General features: G+C 38.6%; 2 protein-coding genes across 2 annotated transcripts; one reads left to right on the top strand and one right to left on the bottom strand.

The window, feature by feature from the left end:
* Positions 1-11286: 11286 nt before the first annotated feature.
* Positions 11287-14053, top strand: LOC135102711 (uncharacterized). Its single transcript, XM_064008224.1, has 2 exons — positions 11287-11307; positions 13484-14053. Exons 1-2 carry the CDS (start codon positions 11287-11289, stop codon positions 14051-14053), a joined length of 591 nt encoding a protein of 196 aa, XP_063864294.1.
* A 728-nt stretch (positions 14054-14781) lies between these two features.
* On the bottom strand, positions 14782-15600 carry LOC135102668 (piggyBac transposable element-derived protein 4-like). The gene has a single exon (XM_064008089.1). It carries the CDS (start codon positions 15598-15600, stop codon positions 14782-14784), a length of 819 nt encoding a protein of 272 aa, XP_063864159.1.
* Between the last annotated feature and the right edge of the window lie 10383 nt (positions 15601-25983).

Here is a 25983-nt window from a genome sequence, read left to right as displayed (position 1 = left end):
CATTAAACCATCTTGCCCCTCATGTGTGGAAGACCAGTGTGATTTATGTGAGCGGTGTAGTGTTCTGTTTCCACATCCTCCACCAGAACACACCTATAAAGTTGGAGATCCTGATTCTTCTGGTAAGCATTGTTACTTATTTTGGCAAGAATGTATAATAATAAAGATGAAATGACGGTCAATCTTTACAAGTTTGAGCGCTGAACGCATCTTCCTTTACAGGTTCACACTCAATTGAGCAGAGTGGTGACGTAGAACACAGACGTCAGGAAGTGTCACAAACCAACATCCCATGTAGAGGTGGGGGAAGAGGTGAGAAAAAAAAAAAAAATCTGCTACTACTAATAAATCAATAAATACGGTACCACCGCCACTACTACTAGCTACTAGTATTATTATTTTTTTTAAGACTTGCCACAGCCGGGGCCAAGTGGATTCTCGGAGAATGTATTAAATTCTTCCGAGACTTCAAGTCCCTTGCTACCTTCTTCTTCTTCTTCCCAGCTTTTCCCTATTCGGGGTCGCCGTTAAGTCCCTTGCTACCTACACAAGGTAAATATCAATTTAATAATAATAATAAGGATAATAATAATAATAATAATAATAATAATAATAATAATAATAATAATAATAATAATAGAAATAATAATAATAACAGTAATAATAATAATAATAAAAATAATAATAATAATAATAATAAACTGTCACTGCTACTTCTGTTTTTTTCCCCAGACACACCACGAGCCGAAGCAGACCACAATGAGCAGGGGCCACCAGAAGAACCGCGCTTAATTGATTCGAGGGAAAATTTTATGAGGAGCTTCATCAGACATCAATATGACATACCTGAACATGTAAGCAGAGATCCACTTGGTCTACTTACCGAATACAGGGAGTTCTTTATATGGGAAATTAGATCATATTTCATGTCACATGGTTTGCCATTCCCTCCCACCATGAAAATATTTTCACACATTTCTCTGTTACTAGTTAAAGTCTCTACCTTAGGTATGGATGAATGTCGAGTCATTCATATTGCTTTTAGAGCACGTCTGATCACTTATCAAGATGTGCCTGACCTTGTTGACTTATGAATCCATCAGCTGAACAGTTGGTTGGAAAGCCTTACCGGCGAGACTGAAGGATCTGGTTTTATCATTTCAAGAGTACAGAATTTTTTCATCAACTATTGCTTGCATGCTGCGTGCAGTGGCATAGGAGATTATATTGCATATCCTAGAGGAGTGCGAGGTGGGAATGAAATTTTCAGTCCTGATGGCAGACATTCATCCTGCATTATTCAGTGTTTGGCGGCTTTCAGACTTCATGCCCGAGGTGTACCTTGGAAAAGAATTCCAGAAATATTATGGAGACAGCATGGTGAAGGGAAATACATCATGAGCGGAAAAGTAGAGAGTCCTGTGACTTGGGAGAACTTGAGTCAGTTAGAAAGGTTAAATTGCCTCTCTGGATGTTTATACACATACCAAAAGCGGTGAGATGTACTATTAAACATTATCAAGAAAAGGCTCGTGCAAGTATAAACTGTTGGAGAAGCTGCACTGGAAATTGATGAGAAGCCCTCCCACCCTAGAGGGCATCAGTTTTGCAAAATATGTTTCAGCTCAGTTCCCAAGTCTGTCAATTTGAGTGGTCATGAGTATCATTGTGACTTCACTCAAACTCTTCTCTTTTCAGGTGATAATGAAAAAGTAAAATTCAAAAATTTTGCCTACACCTATCAGCCTGCCTATTTAGCATTTTTTTTATTTTGAAACTATGATAAAACATAAGGAGAATAGGAGTGTAATAGCTGAACATGAAACAGTTGGCTACTCATATCTCATCACCAATAGGCATGAAGATGTCGTGGAAAAGAGAAGCTATTTTGGCGAAGATCCCGTGAATAATTTCATTGATAGCCTATCTAAAGCTTGGCAAATCATCAAGGAAAGTGTAGTTAGCTATCCAATTAGCATGATGGCGGAGGATGAAGTCCAGCTCAAACATCAGCACCACTGCGAGCTCTGCCATCAACCTTTTAATGTGAAAAACCCCCTTCATAAACATCACGACCACTCATTACCGCAAAATAATTACAAGGGGGCATTGTGCGCACAATGCAACCTCCAGTATCGTGACATGAGGAAATATCTCATCTCTCTGGCACATGATATGAGCTTTGATGTCTCCTTAATCATAAAAGACCTTCAGTTACCAGAGTCACACGTGGACATCCTTGCCAAGTCAGAATCGCATTTATTGAAAGTAAGGATTAAGGAATTGCAGTTTCAAGACACGCTTTCCATTATGAATGCTGGTCTCGGGCACCTCACTCGGAGTCATGTGCAGGCAGGCTATGGCACGCGTTATGCCCAGGAGATGGTGAATTATATCCCTGAGGATATAAGACATGTAGTTTGCTCTCAAAAACAGTTTCTTTGTTATGAGTACATCATCGACATTGGCTTCTTAGAAGATCGGTAATTGCCGCCTCATGAAGCAATTTATGACACGCTCAAGGAGAGTGCTCTATCACCTGGAGAATATGAACATGCTCAAAGCGTGTGAAGTATATCCTGTCGCACTTTAAGTGATTACATAAGATTGTATTGTGAGATTGATGTGGGTTTATTAGCCGACACATATAGATCATACCAACATGAGTTTTATGGACTGGATGTGGTACATTATGTGTCACTGTCTTCTTATGCTTATGACGCTTTTTTAAAGTCGACAGGCATTCAACTTGACCCACCTTATGACCCTAACATGTATCACCTCATCAAAAGATATGTATGACGAGGTTTTGTAACTTGTGTCAGATTTCACCTGCAGTCAAACCATGAACCTGACGGCGGTCCTGGCACTTATGTGTTCTATCTGGACTACAATTCATTATATGCAACCGTTATGTGTTCCCTCCTGCCTATGAGTAACATCAAAAAACTTTCTCAGTCAAAGATGGATGATTTTTTTTGAAGTTGGCATTCAGAATCATGCAACAGATGTCGGCGTTGGTTACTGGCTACATTTTGGACACCTGTAACATTTCCCCTGATTTGGACCAGGGCACAGACGAGTTCTCTCTGTGCCTCACACATATGACTATTACAGAAGATGACATCTCGCCGTACAGTAGAAGACTGTTAGAAGCTGAGGGTTGTAAGCTGGGGAAGAAAAATCTTAAACTCGTGGCCAGTCATAAGGGACTGAAAGATCATCTCATCAGTTTGGAATTGCTGCAACTTTAACTCCCACTTGGACAATGCGTCCATGCTATATATAACTTCAGACAGGCTCCATATCTGAAAACTTTCATAGAAAGGAACGTTACTCAGCGTAAAAATGAGACGTGCGCCATTAAAAATCGCATTTGCAAACTGATGTCGAACGCAGTCTATGGTAGATCCATGTTATCTGAAATGAAGTATGGTCTTCAACAGAAATTAGTGACAAAAAAAAAGTATTTCCTGAAGTATCTAAGAAATCCATCCTTTAAAAGGGTATACTAATTAGGGAAGGACCGAGTCATATGCATCAACAGTAAGAATACGATTAAAATCAGGCAGCCAAATTACTTGGGTTACCATATTCTAGAAGTGGCAAAGAAGCACATGTACAACTTTTGGTATCGTGTCATCAAAGCTAATTATGGGGAGAGAGATAAACTAGCTTATGAAGATACGGAGAATTTCATATTCAGTCTAGACATACTTACAAACTTAAATGATGAACTGAAACATGGCCCCATGGCAAATTTTCTCAACACCAGTGACTTTGCTTCAGATCACCTGTGTTTTAATGGGGAGCGGAAGGGTCAATGAGGCTTGCTGAAATCTGAAACCAGATCCACGCTCATTAAGGAGGTGATCATATTAAAGCCAAAGATGTATGCACTGCTGTTGGAAGATGGCAAGCAAGTATCTCGAGGTAAAGGTATTCCAACTCACCATTCCAACTCACCATCAGCAAAATATATAGCATCAGCAGTATAGGGAAACACATAATAATGTCGCATGTAGGATGGTAGATTGCTATAATATCAGGAATGTGAAAGGACAAGTTTGTACAACCTGCATGTGAAAACGTACATTGTCACATTTTGACAACAAGTGCTTTCACGTTGATGGCTATACCTCAAGGGCATATTATCACCCCGACAATGATCAGCGGGAAAGAGATGTGGAGGATGAGGTGGATGTGGTGGTGGTGGATGAGGAGGAGGAGGTGGAGGTGGATGAGCAAAAGGAGGATGAGGAGGAGGAGGAGGAGGAGGAGGAGGAGGAGGAGGAGGAGGAGGGGGAGGAAGAGGAAGGGTGGATGGGTTAATGAGTGGGCTGTGGCATGATCAGGAGAGACTTTCCATGACATTATTTAAGTCATAATTAGGGGTGGAGAGAGACCACGGCTGCTAATGTTGTTGTATATGTAATGTAAGAACGTTTGTACTGTCCACATGGGTTAAGTAGGAGGAGGAGGAGGAGGAAGAGGAGGAGGAGGAGGAGGAGGAGGAGGAGGAGGAGGAGGAGGAGGAGGAGGAGGAGGAGGAAGAGGAAGAGGAGGAGTAGGAGGATTGTACATGTAATGTAAGAACATTTGTACTGTCCATGTGGGTTAAGGAGGAGGAGGAGGAGAAAGAAGAGGAGGAGGTAATGTAAGAACATTTGTACTTAGGCTAAGGAGATGGAAGAGGAGGATGAGGAAGAGGCATGAATCAGGAGAGATCCATGTCATAATTAGAGGGTAGGGATGAGGATGCAGCTGGTAGTTATGCTGTTACCTACATGACCTTGTAAATAAAGGTTAAGCAATAAATACTGTAAACATATCATAGTGTATTTTAGTGACCCTCTGAACTTAACATTTAGTGAAGAGATGCTGAATCACTTCAGATATCCTGCTCGCATAATTATCGCAGGTTATAGAAATTCTGGCAAAACACACCTCGCCAATAAAATCATAGAGAAATTACAGCATGGATTTAACAGAATTATTATTTGCGGCGTCTCATCGCATTCACTGCAGCATAATTCTGAATTTCAAGATAAGGTCGAAGTGCATGAGAAAATTATTGATGCCGATCTGCAAGCGCACATGCTCTTGATATTAAATGATAATTTCCTCACACCTGGCAATTCTCAAATGATAGCAGAGGCCTTTACCAAAGGGAGACGTAAAAATTTGTCAGTTATAATGATAGTGCAGAATGTATGCTAGAATGAAGAGGAAGGAAGAAGAGGAAGAGGAGGAGTAGGAGGATTGTACATGTAATGTAAGAACATTTGTACTGTCCATGTGGGTTAAGGAGGAGGAGGAGGAGAAAGAAGAGGAGGAGGTAATGTAAGAACATTTGTACTTAGGCTAAGGAGATGGAAGAGGAGGATGAGGAAGAGGCATGAATCAGGAGAGATCCATGTCATAATTAGAGGGTAGGGATGAGGATGCAGCTGGTAGTTATGCTGTTACCTACATGACCTTGTAAATAAAGGTTAAGCAATAAATACTGTAAACATATCATAGTGTATTTTAGTGACCCTCTGAACTTAACATTTAGTGAAGAGATGCTGAATCTCTTCAGATATCCTGCTCGCATAATTATCGCAGGTTATAGAAATTCTGGCAAAACACACCTCGCCAATAAAATCATAGAGAAATTACAGCATGGATTTAACAGAATTATTATTTGCGGCGTCTCATCGCATTCACTGCAGCATAATTTTGAATTTCAAGATAAGGTCGAAGTGCATGAGAAAATTATTGATGCCGATCTGCAAGCGCACATGCTCTTGATATTAAATGATAATTTCCTCACACCTGGCAATTCTCAAATGATAGCAGAGGCCTTTACCAAAGGGAGACGTAAAAATTTGTCAGTTATAATGATAGTGCAGAATGTATGCTAGAATGATAACTTTAAATGCCTCACATTACATTCTTATGAAAAACAGAGATATTTATCAAGTCAAATGTCTGGGCAGGCAACTTTATGGAAAGGAGTGCGCCAAACACTGCAGAAATTTATAAAAATGTCATGCTTAGATGAGATCATGGTTATTTGTTGTGCAATTTATCCCTGAACACACCCGAAGAAATTCAACTGTGAGAAAGTCTATCTGCTGTGAATGCCGTTTTGGATGAACTTTACCGGGATATAACGAATCCTGCGAATTTAGGAGGTGTGCAAGCACTCTACAGAGAGGGAAAGAAAAGGGATAAGAATCTAACACTTTGTGATGTGAGGGCATTTCTGCAGAGCGTCCGCACTTATACACTTCACAAGCCAACACTGAAACGTTTTCTGAGGCGAAAATTTCTCGCTCCTAAATCGTCCATCATTTTAACTTGCGATTTGGCAGATTTTATGAAGCTGCACAGACACAATGGCAGCGTTCAATACATCATGTTTTGCCTGGACGTTTTTGGCAGGTACTTGAAAGTGGTAACACTGACAAGTAAATCCAGTTGCTGTAGCCTGGAAGTGCTGAAAAAAATTTTAGAGTTGGCAAGTTTTACAGGTGTGTTGTGTCTTTTTACCAATCAAGGATCTGAATTTTATAATTAAGCAGTGAAAAAATATCTAACTTTGAAAGGTATTACCTTGTATTCCAATTATTCACATGAAACAAAGGTGAGTTTGGCAGAAAGGGTCATCCAAATCATAAAGGTGAAAATATATAAATATCTCACGCTAAACAATACACTGACATATATTAACATCTTGCCCACCCTAATAAACACATAAAATTACACCCCACACCGCGGTTTGGGTGATAACCAAACATCAGCCCAGGTTCACCGCCTCTGTGACCTGCCACAAGTCAGGAGGCAATTTAAACGTATGTATTTAAATCATTCAAGAGGAAAGAAAGTCATAAATTAGACGTGGGAGACATTGTACACTTGCAACATGCTTCCCGAACGCAATTTTAATTCAATAAAGGTTATACTGTCAACAATACCGAGGAGCTTTTTAAGATAAGTCATGTGGATTACTCACATAAAATCCCTATTTATTACATAAGGGATTTGGCAGGTGAGGACATGACCGGTGCATTCTACAAGGAAGAATTAATCAAGTCCTCTCTTCTGGCACATTACCGGGTCGAAATATTAAGATCGAAGGTCGAGTGAGGTAAGAGAAAGTATTTTGTCCACTGGAGTCGATATTTAGATAAATCTGACAGCTGGATAGATGTGGACAACTTAGTAAGATATGGATGAGGAAAAGCCATTGATATTGTAGTACTAGGACTTGGTTTTTCTCCACTATGTCTCCCCTAAATTGCGAAAGCAGGTCTTGCAGAGTTTGAATAAATGCGAAGTCATTTGCATCTCAGAAATATTCACCAGCTTGAAGAAACGCCTGATGGATGATGATACCATCATTAACCGCCTGAAAAAATTCAAGAGTGATATTCGCACTGTAGCCTTGAAGAAAATGCCCATGTAAAAGAAAAAAGCCATTCTTATCTCCAAACGAGGTGGCAGCATATTGGCTGCGTTACTCCTGATAGCTGTGTTGGCAATAACAAGTTGACTACAGAGATGAAAGAATATTGTTTAGTTCCTGTCTCAATTGCCGAGGCGTGTAAGTTTAAACTAGCCGACGTCGCAACTCCACACTGATTCACGCAAGAGGTGTAATATCGGCCTGCAACGTCACATTCACCCCTCACTCCCTGCACAGAGGGATCGATGTGTGGATCTACCCTCCAATTAGTCATCAAGATGAAGGTGGTTGAGGGTAAGCTGACCGACGGTGTGTTCCATGATCGTCACTGCTTATGTGGTAAATGCGGTCTCCACCAAACAGTGCGGGATTGTGTGGGACCTCAAAATGATTTATCAATATGAGAATATGCATGTGGCTAGAAAGAGACTCTATTCGCTTCATCGAGCCACGGCGGACACGAGAGATGAACCAGGACATATCATTATCCACGCACCTCCCACAGGAGGCATAAATCTACCCCATCTGGTGGCCTGCGTGACTCAGTATGGTTGGGGCGAGGCCATTGAGGGTAATAAGAATGCACGACAGGCAATTGTGACATTGAAGGATTTGCATTATGTGGAAGGACTCAAGATGGATACAAGCGTGAACCGACATCAACACTTCCAGAATTGCCTGAAAAAGATTGCCCCGCTAGCCATGGCGAACACCGAAGTGGAGCAGATTATCATCCCAGAAGGAATGGGTGCAGAGGTCGCTGCCAGGATGAGTGGAAGGGTTGGTGATGCAACTTCAACCTTTTGGAGTTGAAACTATTCTGGTGAGAAAGCCTGAATAAACTATATAATGTAAAATTTTTAAATAAATTTGATTTGTACGACGAAATGAGTATAAATGTATTCCTTAACTGGGATGGCTGTTATCATTTATTTTGATCATGGCAGAAGCATAGCATTATCTGTATTTGACAAGTCTGGGCAACACTGACCTCTACCCCCATAACCAGCTCCATTGCTTTGAAAATAGAATCACTCAGCCCATCCATCTTGATGAGAAATATGAAGTAGGTCTGATAAACTGCTTTTATTCAAAACAGTTCTTGGGTCTAGTGGTGGGTGAATATGATTGCAGGATTGAGATTTGGGCCACAGCCCACATTAATGAAATATGCATGTATAAACATACACACCTCAAACAAGCACTGAGGTAGGTGATAATGGGTATATGGTTGACGTCGTTAATATTAAATTGGCCGAAGAATTAAAAAGCAATATGAAGGCTGAGTATGACTGGTATTTTGAGGTTGATCAATTTTTCAACTATAATGAAAAAGCACGAAGGGTGGAATGCATCCTTTAGAATGCCCCGCAATGCAACAACAATGGCCATTTCTGCTACGTGACTGCGAAATTTGAATCCAGGGTGGGTCTTGGGGTTTGATTATCACATCAAGTATAATTTATACAGTTCATATGTTGAAAACGACTCCCCCTTCATTCCCGCCCCTTTCCCACCTTGAACTGACGGCGGAATAGATTTTGCACTATTTTATGCAGACTGTGTGTCAATGATGATATATGGTGGTCAGCATATCAACTTATTAGAAGTCATTAGCATGGAATCTGCTGGTGGTAAAGATTTTCATCAGACTACATATAAATCGCTCAGTAAAACTATTATCGATTTGATTGCGGTTCAACTCACGGATCAAGTTGGCTGGCCCATTCACTTTGGGAGGGGTAAACCAATTATACTCTTACTGCATATCAGACAGAAATAAATAGCCGGTGATTCTGTTTGCTGTCTTATTTGTGACGTGGTGGTCATCACGATGAGAGCGTTCACACCTCCCACTTGAGCGGAATATGACTTGTTTTTACACAAAGCAAAGGCAGGGGGTTAGGCGACATCTGGGTTTTTATTTCACCCCATTCAAGAAGAGACGGCGGTCTATTTTCCGTGTTGGGCAGTTTTGTTAAAAGAGCGATTTTCTTTCTCGTGCACACTGTGGCACCTGAAGCGCTCTAAATGGGAAAAGGTTTATTATCAGATGTTCTAGAGGGGAAACGACTTCATGAATCATTAAGAAATAGAGGCGTCATCCCCGTGAAGGGTGTAGGCGAAAGGATAGTTTGAGGTGGATGAGTAATGAAAAAGAGGAAAGTTGGAGATAGAAAAAAAAGAGAAAACAGCCAATCAGGCAACTGAAAAGAAAGACATGCTATAAAGCAAATATCTTCAATATTTAGCTTAGTTGTGAAAATTACTCATTATGGACTGGATGTACAGGGGGAGCGACCTCCAACCCCTTGAGCAATTATCTGACGGCTGTGAGTGAGAATTTCCTGCAGGTGAATCGCCTGCGTATGCAGGCGATTCATTGAATCATCAGTTGCTGCAAAGCGAAAGTTGAACATATTACCCATTAATTTAGACGCTAATGCTAATAATCATGGGGGGATTAACGACCCTTACATTGAATTTAGACTGCCTGGCATCGCAGGACAAGTTTTGGATCTATCAACACTGTCTCTAGAATTGCAAGATAGCGTGGTGAAGGTGGATGGCTCGCCACTAGATAACAACAATCACGTCATCTTGAATAATATGATGTTTAAGTCTTGCGCTTGTTATTTTAACGAACAGCTTGTGGAGTCATCCTCTTTGTTTAAATATCACGCTTCCATTAAAATGATTACAACAATCCCTCAGGATAAAATTGATTTTATCAGTTGCGTCTCCTTCTACCACCACGATTATGATGGGTCAAAAGACATAATCAATAAATTTGATGAAGACTTTCACGAGTGGGAATAAAGATGAGAAACAAATGATGTCAATGACCTCACCCACACCACAGGCGGTCAGCGAAAGTGGAGGTGACAGCCACTGCTCCTGCCATCACAGGCACTTCATCCAGTATCGCGTGGGTAGTCACAACGACCTTGACCATTGGGTAGTGGCAGGGCATTGGAATATATTGATCCACCCTGAGATGGTCAGGTGGAACCAGTGGCGATGGTAAGATCCTTCCACACTTTCTTGACCACCCTGGCTAGCACATGGCAGCCACGTAGCGGCCCATCCTATAGCCTTCAACTTCCTGTTCCTTCCCAAAACAAAAGCCACATGGTCCCTGGTGGGGTCGCCACCCACTTTTCTGATGCATTCAGTCCTTCTCCGCTTTCCTTCCACTGACTTTGACAATCGAGTGGTGGAAGACATTGGGTTGTATGGAGATGTCAGAGGGAACACATGGTGGCAAGATCCAACCAACCTGGCTGCCCAGGTTCTGTGCATGTGATAGGAACCCTGGTGGCAAACCATTTCTTGATAGGGACCCTGGTGGCATGCTGTCAGCGACTCCCACTGCCACCACCCGCCGCTCATGTGATGGGGACCCTGGTGGCAAGCCATTTCTTGATGGGGACCCTGGTGGCAAACCATCAGTGATCACCTTGCCTAATGCGTTCAGGCTCCATCCCCCCTTACCATTCAATTACTTCCCACCCACCGTTATTGATTCATTTAGTCATTTCATAGTTGCCAAAGGATAAGGACGCACGCCCCTGCCTCTCCCCGCCACTGCTGCCACCCGCCGCACGTGTGACAGGGACTCTGGTGGCAAGCCATTTCTTGATGGGGACCCTGGTGGCATGCTGCCAGCGAATACCTCACCTGATGCATTCAGGCTCCGCCCCCTTATCATTCAGTTACTTCCCACCCACCATTATTGATTCATTTAGTCATTTCATACTCGCTGAAGGATAAGAACGCACACCACCGCCTCTCCCCATCACTGCCACTGTCACCATCGCTCCCCCTGTAACATGGACCCTGGTGACATTGCCGTAAAAGATCCATTTTCCCCCCTGACGTTAATTTACCGCCAGGGTTCCCCATCAAGAAATGGCATGCCACTGAGGTCCCCATGGCAAAATTACCACCAGGGTCCCCATCTTGAAATGGCATGCCACTGAGGTCCCCATGGCTAAATTGCCACCAGGGTTCCCATCCTGAAATGGCAGGTCACTGAAGTCCCCATGGCTTAATTGCTACCTGGGTCTCCATCCTGAAATAGCATGCAACTGAGGTCCCCGGGAAAATGTCACCAGGGTCTCTCATCCTTAAATGGCATGCCACTGGGGGTCCCCATTTCATGGGACCCTAGTGGCATGCCATTTAAGAATGGGGGACCCTGGTGGAATTTTCTCCACTACTACGCTTCTTAGGTAACAAAACTTTTAAACTCATAAACAGCACTCGATATGGAGAAACAGATTAATATTACCAAAATCACATATTTTAAGTGTTTTTTTTTCACATTACTAGGCACCAAAATGTGAAAATGCATGCATGGAGAAAGGAAACGATATTTCCAGAAACATGTCATTTGAGTGTTTTTGAGCATAATAGGTACATAAACTCTAAAAACCATGGAAAAAACCCTTTTCAGAAAAAAACAAAACAAATCAACATTACCAAAAAACGTGTCTTTTTAGTGGTTTTGAGCTACTTATTTATCAAAACGCTAAAATGCTTATAAAAACATCCTTTATAGAGAAACACAATATCTTTACCAAAAACGTGTATTTTGAGTGTTTTTAAGCATTTTATGTAGAAAATAAAATAAAAAATATAGAGAAGCATAGTGATTTTAATAAAAAACGTATATTTTGAGTGTTTTGAACTTTTTATGTAGAAAAACGAAAAGTTGTATGCAAAGTACCCTCTATAGGGAAATGAAGGAATAATACGAGAAACGTGTATTATGAGAGTTTTCAAGCTTCTTAGATACCAAAATGCTACAACACATGAAAAAGACTCTATAATTATAAAGAAACAAAACAACTTTATCAAAACATGTATTTTGAAAGTTTTTGTTTTAATTGCTAGGTACCAATATAGGGAAACCAAGCGACTTTATAAGAAGCATGTCTTTTGAGTGTTTCTGAGCGTGCTAGGCACCAAAACAGTAAAAAAGCATGGAAAGCAGTCTATAAATGAAAAGAAAACATCAACAAAATTTGTCTTTTAACCCTTTCCTTTCGGCGCTTAAATTATTTTCCCGTTTTGTATGACGGCTAAAGATGGCAAACCTAGAAATTGTCAGAAAATTGTTTGAATACTAATAATTATCTTCTCTTTGTCATTCTGAATACAATGATGTACTTTGTAGCTCGATGTGACCTCTCAAAGTTGAGTTTATGCCTTATAAAGGATTCCTCCTCCTCCCGCTGTGTGATCCGTCATCCAGAAACAGCCCGGTGAGCGATGACACCGCGCGCACTCTCTCTCTCTCTCTCTCTCTCTCTCTCTCTCTCTCTCTCTCTCTCTCTCTCTCTCTCTCATCTCTCTCTCTCTCTCTCTCTCTCTCTCTCTCTCTCTCTCTCTCTCTCTCTCTCTCATCTTGGAGGGGAAATTGTACACTTCCAATGAGAGAGAGAGAGAGAGAGAGAGAGAGAGAGAGAGAGAGAGAGAGAGAGAGAGAGAGAGAGAGAGAGAGAGAGAGATTTCACCCCTTTTCATATCAAGTTTCAGGCAAATAACATTATCTCTCTCTCTCTCTCTCTCTCTCTCTCTCTCTCTCTCTCTCTCTCTCTCTCTCTCTCTCTCTCTCTCTCTCTCTCTCTCTCTCTCTCTCTCTCTCTCTCTCTCTCTCTCTCTCTCTCTCTCTCTCTCTCTCTCTCTCTCTCTCTCTCTCTCTCTCTCTCTCTCTCTCTCTCTCTCTCTCTCTCTCTCTCACACACACACACACACACACACGCTTTCATGCGCCAACCTGTTAGTTGATCTCTCTCTCTCTCTCTCTCTGACAAGTTACCTTCTACCATTTTATTATAAAATCGAAGATAATGAAAAAAAAAAAAAAAATAACATGAAAGAATGATAGGTAATATTTTTTTTCACTTTCCTGTACAAGAGGAGGAAAAACATAATAAGGGACTTTATATAAAATATGCTCTGAGAATTGAGAAGAATTACAGATATATTAGAAAATTTAGGGTATGTTGCAACAATACCTAGCAAGAAGCAGCGGAAGCCAATGATATCAGTGTCTACAAGTTAGTCATAGCAGAAATACCGCCCAAAGATTCGTCTCCTGCACCTCCTTCACCCCCTCAAAATTCTCCTTCTCCCTCCTCCACTTCACTTCTTCGCACTCCTCTCTCCCCTGTGATCTCTCTTCTGTCCCAACCTCCACTTCGTACTCCCTCCCATGAAATCCCTCGTTCTCTCTCCAACACTTCAACTCCCTCTGAAACTCCTCCTTCTCTTTCCTTCACACCTTCACTTCACACTCCCTCACCTGAAGTCCCTCCTTCTCGCTCCCACACACCACCACTTCGCACTCCTCCATCACCTCAAAGTCCTCCAGACTTCTTAGTTTCCTTCTCTTCACCTCTTCGGTTGTCTTCATTTTCCTCTCCTTATACCTCACCTTCAGTCTCTGTCATGTCTGATATGTTCTCCTCCCCACATCCTTCACCATCTGATACTATCCTGATGGTGCAGGATGAATCAGATTTCTCTTCCGATGAGGATAATCAAGTAGAGATACCCCAAATATGTTTCCCGCATCCTCGTGAGGAATAAGTAAGTTGACAAAAAATATTTTATTTCAAGTAACTATGTTGTTATTACAAATGAGACATGCTATTATTACTAGATTATCATATACTACGATATTTATAGCTAGGTAGGAATAAATTCTAGTAAGCCTAGGTCACTTATTGTTACAAAATATGACATGCACATTTTTATAATTAGGTAGTACAAAACTATAACTAAATAAATATTTCCCATCACTACGAGACGATGTCGTTTCCGTAGTAGATTGAGCAGCATTTCCCAAGGGGACTGTCACCTGTCAGGGGAATATAGATGTATTCAGCCATGAGGAAGATGAGTTATCACACACACACACACACACACACACACACACACACACACACACACACACACACACACACACACACACACACACACACACACACACAGACCAAGTGATAATCCCCATCCTCCTTCCATCTGCCCCCCCTCTCTCTCTCTCTCTCTCTCTCTCTCTCTCTCTCTCTCTCTCTCTCTCTCTCTCTCTCTCTCTCTCTCTCTCTCTCTCTCTCTCTCTCTCTCTCTCTCTCTCTCTCTCTCTCTCTCTCTCTCTCTCTCTCTCTCTCTCTCTAACATGGGCGGGCGAAAACAAATAGCTGTCATTCTGACCCCCTTATAGTGAATCTCACAAGAAATATTATATCAGTAAGTATAAAATAATATACATTTATATTTACCTAGCAAATTGTGTTGAATGTAGAGCTTTTTCTTGTTCACAAATCTTTGAGGGAGTGATATTGGCTATAGCAATCCCCAAGGCACAATCCAACATCACACCCTTGGCACATTGTGGTGACCAATTTACGTTTCTTCTCCCTTTTCGTCGTTGTCTTGCAGACTATGCATTCCCGCTGTCCCATCTTGCGCGGGTTTGCTGCTGTCGGAGGGACGTGAACCGGGCAATGAAAAGCCACTCCACCATTTAGACGTTGCAGTGATCCCTGGAGTGCATCTCTCTGTCTACCTGAGTGTGAATGTGTAGGCACCTGCTGGCCAAATCTTCTCAACATTTCTGTTATCACATTCAGTCTGAATGCTCTGAGAGTTGATCTTTCACCTGTTTTTGTCATGTAAAGATTATAAGCATTGAGCATACAAATATCCATCAAGTGAAAATAAATTTTTCTGTACCATTTTGTACTTTTCCTCAGGCTGTCCACTGTGCTTATTTGCATATCTGCCTTATCAACGAACCTCATATTTGTGTTGTAATCAACAACAATATCTGGCTTCCAAATGATTTCTTTTGTTTTCCAGTGCTTCTTGTTGGTATTTACCATTTGTCCTGTGTGGACTGTGGAGAGCAAATGGACTTCTCTCTTATCATGCCATTTCATTGTTATTATGTCATGGGTATTGTATTTGATCACATCGCCTTTTTGTGTTCTTTCAAACTGTGGCATATCTTTTCTATTTGATTTGACAGTCCCCACAGCACCACCATTATTTTCATGCAAATACCTTGCCAATGCTGGACTTGTATACCAGTTGTCAGTGTACAGGATATGCCCTTTTCCAATGTAATTTCTCATCAGTTCTTCTACTACTGAGCCAGAAAGGCCCAGGGGATGATGCTTTGTGATGTGATCAATGTGGAAGTGTGGAAGATGAAATCAAGCACATATCCTGTTTCACAATCACATATGATGTACATTTTCACACCAAAGCGATGGCGCTTTGATGGTATATATTGTTTGAATTTGAGTCTTCCCTTGAAGAGCATTAGTGACTCATCTATGACAAGGTTTTGAAATGGCTTGAAAAAGGATTTGAATTTATTTCTGATAATCTGTATGACTGGCCTAATTCTCCAGAGTGGATCATCAGTCGCATCCATGGAAAAATGAAGGTATCCATTAGGTTGTCATACCTGTCCCTTGTCATATATTGTCCAAAGATGGGCATGTACATTAGGTCACCTCTGTTCCAGTAATCATGCCTCACGCCTTTTCTAGAGTGGCTCATAAGAAGGGTGAGGGCTATGAAGGACAGGAGTTCATTTCTAGTGATGTTTTTCCACTCTTTCCTGTGAAGTCTTTGGAGCACATAATCATCTGCTGTTTCTTTATCATGATAGGTGTTGGTCTCGCTCACTATAAGATCTAATAAATCATCACTTAGAAATGCCATAAAATAATCACAATCATGTTGAACAGGAGGGAATTCATCAATTATCCCTAGAGATTCGCTAGAAAAATCAGGCATAGTTGGAAAAAAATTTTCATTCAATTCCCTCCATTGAAAGTTTATAGGACGTGCTCGTCCTCGCCTTGCACCACTGCCACGCCCCCTTGATCGTCTTGCCAGAACACGTGGGGAGCGCCTGCGTCTCCGTGAGCCACTTTGGACGATGTTTGGAGTCTGATCTCCATCACCACTATCCTCATCTCTCTGTTCTGATAAAACAGGTGGATCCTGTAAATCATTTTCCGAGTCCTCACTAATGTCTTCGCTTTCTTCAGTTTCTTCTTCTAAATATTCACTGTCACTGTCTTCAAACTCAGAAAAACTGCTGAGTACGTATGTTCTGTCCTGCTCCATGGTGAGTTATGTATGATCTGAGATCCTTCACTCTTATCAGGATGTCTCTTCGCACTTATCATGGTGCTTTCCACCCTGTGAGTGCTTTCCACCCGGCGGGTCGCTGGGGTTGCCAAGTGTCGCCCGGAGAAAGGGAAAAAAGCTCAATTACCGCTAAATTTCCAGAGCTAGTGACAACACTACATGTGGAAACATGCCAGACACTTCCACTCACACCATCTGATTCGAGAAACCGCGCTTGAGTTCAAAATTGAGGCGCGAAAATTCTTGATTACGGGTATGATCGCCATCGCTACGGACGCATTTTTGCAATTGTATATATACGATTGCCGGAAGGAAAGGGTTAAGTGTTTTTGAGCTACATATGTACCAAAACGCTAAAAAGTATGCCAACACCCATTATGGAGAAACATAACAACATTACCAGAAATAAGTATTTTGAGTGTTTTTCAGTCTGGTATGTACAAAACACCAAAATGCATGGAAAGTACTCTATATAGAGAAACGAAAAGACATTACGAGAAACATGTATTGATTAATTGTTTTTCATGTTGTTAGGTACCAAAACGCAAAAAATGTATGCAAAGCATACTATATGAAGAAACCATTCGACATCACTAGAAATGTGTCTTTTTTAAGCATGTTAGGCACCAAAATGCCTAAAAGCATGGAATTCACCCTATATAGGAATAGAAAACAACATTATGAAAAACTTGGCTTTTGAGTGTTTTTGAGCTTCTTATGTAACAAACTGCTAAACGGCATAAAAAAAAAATCTATGGTTAACATAATAAAATTACCAAAAAAAGTATTTTAATTATTTTTGAGATTGTTACGTTGAAAAACTCTGAGATGCATGCAAAGTACACTATACTAAGAAACGAAAACACTTTACAAGAAACAATATTCGGAGAGTTTTTGAGCTTCTTAGGTACCAAAATATTAAAGCGCATGATACGCACTATATATGGATAAAAAAAAGAACAACATTACTAAAAACGTGTATTTTGAGTGTTTTTCATATTGTTAGATACCAAAAATGCCAAAATGCCTGAAAAGCCCTTCATATGGGGAAACTAAGACACATTACCAGAAATGTGTCTCTTCAGTGTTTTTGGGCGTGTTAGACACCAAAACGCAAAAAAAAAAAAGTGCCCTATACTATGAAACGAAAACACTTTACAAGAAACAATATTCTGAGAGTTTTTGAGCTTCTTAGGTACCAAAATATTAAAGCGCATGATATGCACTCTATATGGATAAAAAAAAAAGAACAACATTACTAAAAACGTGTATTTTGAGTGTTTTTCACATTGTTAGATACCAAAAATGCCAAAAAGCCTGAAAAGCCCTTCATATGGGGAAACTAAGACACATTACCAGAAACGTGTCTCTTCATTGTTTTTGGGCATGTGAGACACCAAAACGCAAAAACAAAACAAAAAAAACATGGAAATCACCCTATATGGGAATACAAAACAATATTACAAAAAAACGTATCTTTTGAGAGCTTTTGAACCCCTTATGTACCCAAACGCTAAAACGCATGCAAAACACCCTTTAAGGCTAAATAGAATTACATTACCCAAAACATGTATTTTGAGCGTTTTTGAGCTTGTTACGTTGAAAAGTGTAGAAATGCATGGAAAAGACCCTATTTGAGAAAACGAAGGGACATTACAAGAAACATGGAGCACTCTTATATGGGGAAACAGAACAAATTTCCCCAAAACGTGTATTTTGAGTGTATTTTAAACTAATAATAGAAAATACAAATACAAATTTTCCTCAAATATATATGGGGAAAAAGAAACGGCATTTCCAGATACATGTCTTTTTAATATTTATGAGCGTCTTAAGCACCAAAACAGTAAGGAGAATGAAAATCACCCTATATTTGAAAGCAAATGAAACAAAAAAAACATTACCAAAAACTTTTCTTTTGAATGTTTTTGAGCTATTTATGTACCAAAACGCTAAAACGGAAGGAAAACACACTTTATTGAGAAACACAATAACTACTAAACACGTTTCTTTGGAGCGTTTTTTAAGATGTTACGTACAAAAACGCAAAAATACATGGAAAGTACCCTATACGGGGATATAAAAGAATATTATGAGAAACATGTAATACGAGTGTTTTTTGAGATTCTTATGTATCAAAACGCTAAAACGCACAGATTACACTCTGTATCAAGAAATAGAACAACTTTACAAAATATATTGTGCGTATTTCACATTGTTAGGTCCCGTAATACCAAAATGCATGCAAAGCATATGAGGAAAGGAAACGACATTTCTAGAAACGTGTCTTTATGAACGTGTTAGGAATGAAAATGCTAAAAAGCATAGAAAAAAAAAAATCCTATATGAGAAAGCAAAATAACATTATCCAAAACTTTTTTTTTAGCTACTTATGTAATAAATACGCAGGGAAAACAGGCTTTATGGGGAAGCAGAATAACATAACAAAAAAAAAAAAAAGTATTTTGAGTGTTTTGAGTCTTTTACGGACAAAACTTCAAAATGCATTCAAAATACCCTATACGGGGAAAGGAAAAGACATTACGGTAAACAAATAATATGAGCGTTTTTGAGATTCTTAGGCACCAAAACACTAAAAGGCATAAATAGCACTTTATATACAGAAACATAAAAAAAAAAAACTCTCGAAAACGTCTAGTTTTACTGTTGTTTACTTTACATTGTTAGGTTAAAAAGGCGAAAATGCATGCAAAGTACCCTTCTTGGAAAAAAAAAAAAAAAAAAAAAAACAATTTCAGAAACGTGTCTTTTGAGTGTTTATGAGCGTGTCATGCACCAAATCGCTAAAAAGCATGAAAAGCACACAAAACAACATTACTAAAAACTTGTCTTTTCAGTGTTTATGAGTTATTTGCATACCAAAACCCTAAAAACGCATGCAAAACAGCCTTTGTGATGAAACACAACTTTTCCAAAAACGTTTTTTTTTTTTTAAGTGTTTTTGAGCTTGATACATACGTAAATTCCTAAATATATGGAAAGTACGTTATATGGGGAAACGAAAGGATCTTACAAAAAAGAAAAAAAACGTGTATTATGAATGTTTTGAGCTTTTTCAATTGCAAAATCTGAAAACGCATGAATAGCACTGTACAGGGAGAAACAGAACATTACCTAAGGCATGTATTTTGACTGCAATTCACATTGTCAAGCAAATTGTCATTGGCAAAGCAACCTGTATGGGAAAAGGAAAACATATTTTCAAAAAATTGTTTTTTGAGTATTTATGGGCATACTGGGCATGGAATTCACCCTATATGGAAATACAAAACAACAAAACGAAAAAAGGTGACTTTTGTTTGTTTTGAACTTCTTACGTATTAAAATGCTAAAATACATACAAATCAGTTTTTGGCAAAACAGAATAAAATTACCAAAAATAACTATTTTGAGTGTTTTTGAGCTTGTTAAGTTGAAAAATGTAAAAAAAATGCATGCAAAGTAACATATATGGGGAAAGAAAAAGACATTAAGAGAAACGTGTATTATGAGTGTTTTTGAGCTTCTTAGTTACCAATTCCCGAAAACACGTTAATAGCACAACAGAACAATATTATCGAAAGTGCCTTTTGAGTGTATTTCACATTATTAGGTAACAGACCGCTAAAATGCATACAGTAAAATCCCTCTTATCCGGCATCAACGGGACCGCCGACATGCCGGATACTTGAGTATTGCCGGATACTTGAATAGAAGTGAAATTATGTCCACAATCACCACCCTACACTCATGCATCTTACCATAACAAAGATCAACTGATCTTAATCAGCAGCTGATCTGATCAGCTGCTTAAGTGTAAGCACAACACGCTTCCTCTTTTCTACAACTTTAGGCATGATGAAGGCGTCAGGCGATAAACAGTGCACACGCAGGACTGAGTCACTGAGTAAACACAGTGCAGTGGGCCATGGGTGGCATGAAGCAGTGCGCTCTGGTGGCGAGGGGACAAAGTATGCCTCGTGCGGGAATTCTAATCAATTATATGAGTACACCTTCATTTTTTACGTCAAAGGCTCGGGGAAAAATGTGCCGGATACTTGAAGCTGCCGGATACTCAAATGCCGGATGAGAGGGATTTTACTGTATAAAGCACCCTATATATGGAAAGGGAACGAGTCTTCCAGAAAAATGCCTTTTAAATATTTACGAGTTTGCTAGGCACCATAACGTTAAAAAGCAGGAAAATCACAATATATAGGAAATCAAAACAAAATTACCAAAAATGTATCTTTTGAGTGTTTTTGAGCTACCTTCGAACAAAAACGCTAAAACGCAGGAAAAAACCCTTTATAGCTATAGCAAAAAATGCATATTTTGAATGTTTTTTTTTATGTTCTTACGTATAAATACGCAAAGATGCATGCTAAGAATCCATTATGGGAAAACGAAAACACATTTCGAAAAACGTGTATTATGAGAGTTTTTCAGCTTCTTGGGTACTAAAATGTTAAAACGCATAAATAGCATTTTATATGAAGAAAAATAACATTACCAAAAACGTGTATTTTGATTGTTTTTCACATTGTTAGATACTAAAACACTAAAATGCATGAAAAGCCTCCTGTATTGGAAAACCAAGTGACATTACTAGAAAACTTTCTTTTCAATGTTTTTGATTGTGTGAGGCACCAAAACGCTAAAAAAAAAAGGCATGGAAATAATCCTATATGGTAATGCAAAACAACAACTCAAAATATGTGTCTTTTGAGTGTTTATGAATTTCTTATGTACCAATACGCTAAAACGCATGCAAAACTCCCTTTATAGAGAAACAGAATTGCATTACCAAAATCAAATATTTTGAGCGTTTTTGAGCTTGTTACCTTGAAAAACGCAGAAAAGCATCTAAAATATCCTATATGGGAAAACGGAAGGAGATTTCAAGAAACTTGTATTATGAATGTTTCTTAGGTACAAAAACTAAAAAATGCATGAATAACACTCTGTATGGAGAAACAGAACCACATTACAAAAAAAAAAAAACGTATATTTTGAGTGTATTTTACATTGTTAGGTACCAAAACAGAAAGATGCACACAAAGTACCCTATAAGGAAAAGAAACGACATTTACAGAAACTTATCTTTTGAGTGTTTCTGAGCCTGTTAGGCTCCAAAATGCTAACAAAATAAAAAAAAAAATATGGTAAACACCCTCTATATGAAAACAAAAACATTACAAAAAACTTTTCCTTTGAGTGTTTTTGACCTACTTACGTACCAAAACCCTAAAAGAGCAAGGAAAAAATCTTGTATAAACAAACATTATGTTTACCAAAAAACATGTATTTTGAGTGTTTTTGAGCTTGTTACGTAGGAAAATGCCAAGTTCTGTACAAAGTACTCTATATTCGGAAACGAAAAAAAAAAAAAACATGAAGTACATGTATTATAAGAGTTTTTGAGCTATTTAGTTACTAGAACGCTAAAACATATGACATCCAATCTAAAGGAGGAGGCAGTAGACACCTACCGAAACGATAATTACTCCCAGTGAGGTCTAAAGCACTGTTTAGGGGGTGCTGTGAACTTATCATTAAACCCAGCTGTGACCTCACTGAACGTTTCCCTTTGTGTCTCACAACACAAGGGGGCAGTCACAGCCTGTCCTCTAAAGACAACTCTCTTCCTCCACACAAAACTACAAGCACCTAATAACACACACTGTGTTATTAGGTGCTGTCCTCAGTGGTCACGTCTCATCTCTTATCTATCAGGATGGTGATAGCTTCTTGGTACCTGCTTTCATGTTTGTCATTTTCTTCCCTCATTTATTCTTTCTGTTTCTTACTTCATTCTTCATTTCTTCATTGTTTCATTCTTCTTTCTTATGTGTTTCATTTCTTCTTGTTTCTTGGGTTACGACACTGTTAATATTGTTTCGTTTTCCCATATCTGGTACTTTGGATGCATTTTTTTTTTCGCGTTTTGGTACTAAACAAGCTCGAAAACACTCAAAAGTCACGTTTTCGGTAATGTTGTTTCATAATAAATGTTTTTTGTAATATGGTTCTGATCCTCCATAAAACGCAAAAAGCTCTAAAACACTCAAAAGACGTTTTTGATATATAATTTTTTTTTCCAAATAGGTTGTTTTCTATGCTTTTTAGCGTTTGGTGCCTAATACGATAAAAAACACCCACAATGGGTGTTCCTTGTAATGTTTTGTTTTCCCATATAGGGTACTTTGCATGAATTTTGGCTTTTTGGGTATCTAACATTCTCAAAAACACACACAAAAAAAGACAAGTTTTAGAGAATGTTATTTTGTTTTACAAATAGGGTGTTTTCCATGGCTTTTAGCGATTTCATGCATGATACGCTCAAAAACGCCTAAATGACATATCTCTGGTAATATAATCTCGTTACCCCATATATAGTGCCTTCCATGCATTTTGGCATTTTAGTACCTAACAAGCTCAAAAAAAACACTTAAAATACGTTTTGGTAATATTCTAGTGCTTCATAAATGGTGTTTTGCATGCGTTTTAACGTTTTAGTACGTACGAATCTGAAAAAAAAACACTCAAAATGGTGCTTGGTATGCATTTTGTCTTTTTTGTTACCTAATATGGAGAAAAACACTGATAATATACGTTTTTTGCAATGATGTTTTGGTTTGTAAGAAGCTTAAAAACACTCAAAAAAGATGTTTTCGATGATGTTGTATTGTTTTCTCATATAGTGTGTTTTCCATGCATTTTAGCGTTTGGTGCCTAAAACGCTAAAAAAAAAAAAAAAAAAAACACTCAAAATACACGTTTTTTTTTTTGGTAATGTTGTTCTGTTTCTCCATAAAGGGTGTTTTACATGCATATTTGCGTTTTGGTACGTTAAAAGCTGAAAAACACTCTGAAAACACATTTTTGGTAATATTGTTTTCTTTTCCCATATCGACTGTTTTCCATGCATTTTGGCGTTTTGGTACCTAACAAACTCAAAAACAATCATAATACACGTTTTTGGTGATGTTGTTTTGTTTCTTCTAAAATTTTTTTTTTGTATGCATTTTGGCGTTTTGGTACCTATTATAGGGAAAAACACTCATAATACACCTTCTTTGATAATGTCCTACTCCTCCATACAGAGTGCTATTCATGTGTTTTAGTGTTTTGGTACCTAAGAAGGTGAAAAAAAAAAAAAAAAACACATAATACACGGTTTTGGTAATTAGTTTCATGTCTCTTTTCGTGCCAGGTAATCTACATTGATTTTGGCATTTTGATACCTAACAAGCTGAAAAAGTCAAAACACGTTTTTCCGAAATCTTATTCTGTTTCTCCGTGGTTTTGTACATGTTATGGTGCTATGGTACGTAACTAGCTCAAAACACTCAAAGGGCACATTTTTGATAATGTTTTGTTTTCCCATATAGGGTGTTTAACATACTTTTTATCGTTTTAGTACCTAATGAGCTCAAAACAGCAAAATGATACATTTCTGGTAATGTAGTCTCGTTACCCCGTATTGGGTGCTTTGCATGCATTTTGGCGTTTTGGTTCCTAACAGGTTAAAAAAAATAAATAAATAAAAACTCAAAATATATATTTTTGGCAATGTTGTTTCTCCATAACTGTTTTTTTTTTTTTTGCATGCTTTTTTAACGTTTTGGTATGTAAGATGAAAAACACAAAAAAACAAGTTTTTGCTAATACTGTTTTCTTTTCCCATTTAGGATGCTTTGTATGCACTTTGGCGTTTTGGTACCTAAGAAGCTCAAAAAACACTCACAATACACGTTTTTTGGTGATGTTGTTCTGTTTCTTAATAGGTTGCTTTGTATGTTTTCTTTGCGTTTTGGTACCAAACATGGTGAAAAACACTCACAATACATTTTTTTTGGTAATGTCAGAAGTCAAGCATTCTGTATCTTCCCTGTGAGGACTCTTTTACTTCCTGAAAAGTGAAGGCGTAGGAGTGAATAGGACAAGAAGTTTGGTTTAGAAGATCATTAATGAATAATAAGAAGAGAGTGGATGACAAGACAGAACCCTGAGGAACACCACTGTTAATAGATTTAGAAGAACAGTCTATCACAGCAGCAATAGAATGGTCAAAAAGGAAACTTGAGATGAAGCTACAGAGAGATGGATAGAAGCCATAGGAGTGTATCTTTGAAATCAAAGCTTTGTGGCAGACTTTATTAAAAGCTTTTGATATGCCTAAGCCAACAGCAAAAATTTCACCAAAATCCCTAAAAGAGGATGACAAAGACTCAGTAAGGAAAACCAGAAGATCACCAGTAGAGCGACCTCAACGGAACCCATACTGGCAATCAGATAGAAATTTGTGAAGTGATAGAAGTTTAGGAATCTTCCTGTTGAGGATAGATTCAAAACTTTAGATAGGCAGGAAATTGAACCAATAAGATGAGGAATTAGAATGGTCACCCTTTTTAAGGAACAGGCTAAATGTAGGCAAACTTCCAGCAAGAACGATATGTAGATGTTGATAGACAGAGCTAGAAGAGTTTAACCAAGCAAGGTACAAGCACAGAGACACAGTTTCAGAGGACAATGGGAGGAACCCCATCATGTTCGTAAGCTTTCTGAGGGTTTAGGCCAGCGAGGGCATGGTAAACATCATCGCGAAGGATTTTCATAGGTAGGATGAAGTAGACAGAGGTTGGAGGAGAGACAGGAACAAGCCCTGAATCATCCAAGGTAGAGTTTTTAACAAAGGTTTCAGTGAAGAATTCAGCTTTAGAAATAGCAGGTTGAAATAAAAGAAGAAAAGATGAAGAAGCAAAGTTATTGGAAATGTTTTGGGCTAGGTGCCAGAAATTACGAGAGGAGTTAGGTCTTGAAACATTTTAACACTCTTTTAATGAAGAACACACACTTGTTTAGGTCATGCTGATAAAGGCTGGTCTGTTTCGACAAAGCCTGTGTTAACTAGTGCTTTACAAAAAATGAATGGGTCAGACTTGACTACTTTTACATTTTTATGTATATGTACATATATATAGACCTTAATTATCAATATAATATAGAACTAAATTTTAATAAGTAATATATATATATATATATATATATATATATATATATATATATATATATATATATATATATATATATATATATATATATATATATATATATATATATATATATATATATATATATATTGGTGTTTTGGTACCTAACAAGCTAATAAACACTCAAAATCCATATTTCTTTTTTTTTATTTGTTACGTTGTGTTTCTCTATAAAGGCTATTTTGCACGCATTTTAGCGTTTTGGTACACAAGAAGCTCAAAAACATACTTGAGACACGTTTTTTGATAATGTTATTTTGTTTTCTCAGATAGAGTGTCTTCCATGCTTTTTAG

The sequence above is a fragment of the Scylla paramamosain genome, chromosome 1, assembly GCF_035594125.1.
Source record: "Scylla paramamosain isolate STU-SP2022 chromosome 1, ASM3559412v1, whole genome shotgun sequence".
Lineage (NCBI taxonomy): Eukaryota > Metazoa > Arthropoda > Malacostraca > Decapoda > Portunidae > Scylla > Scylla paramamosain.
This window is presented reverse-complemented; position numbering and strand designations above follow the sequence as displayed.

What these genes read in the sequence shown, in the direction of transcription:
- LOC135102711 (XM_064008224.1), top strand. Translation starts at nt 11,287, where the DNA reads ATGGACCCTGGTGACATTGCC. An exon ending in TGGACCCTGGTGACATTGCC is followed by an intron (nt 11,308 to 13,483) that starts GTAAAAGATCCA and finishes AACAATACCTAG; the next exon opens with CAAGAAGCAGCGGAAGCCAA.
- LOC135102668 (XM_064008089.1), bottom strand. Translation starts at nt 15,600, where the DNA reads ATGAGAAATTACATTGGAAAAGGGCATATCCTGTACACTGACAACTGG.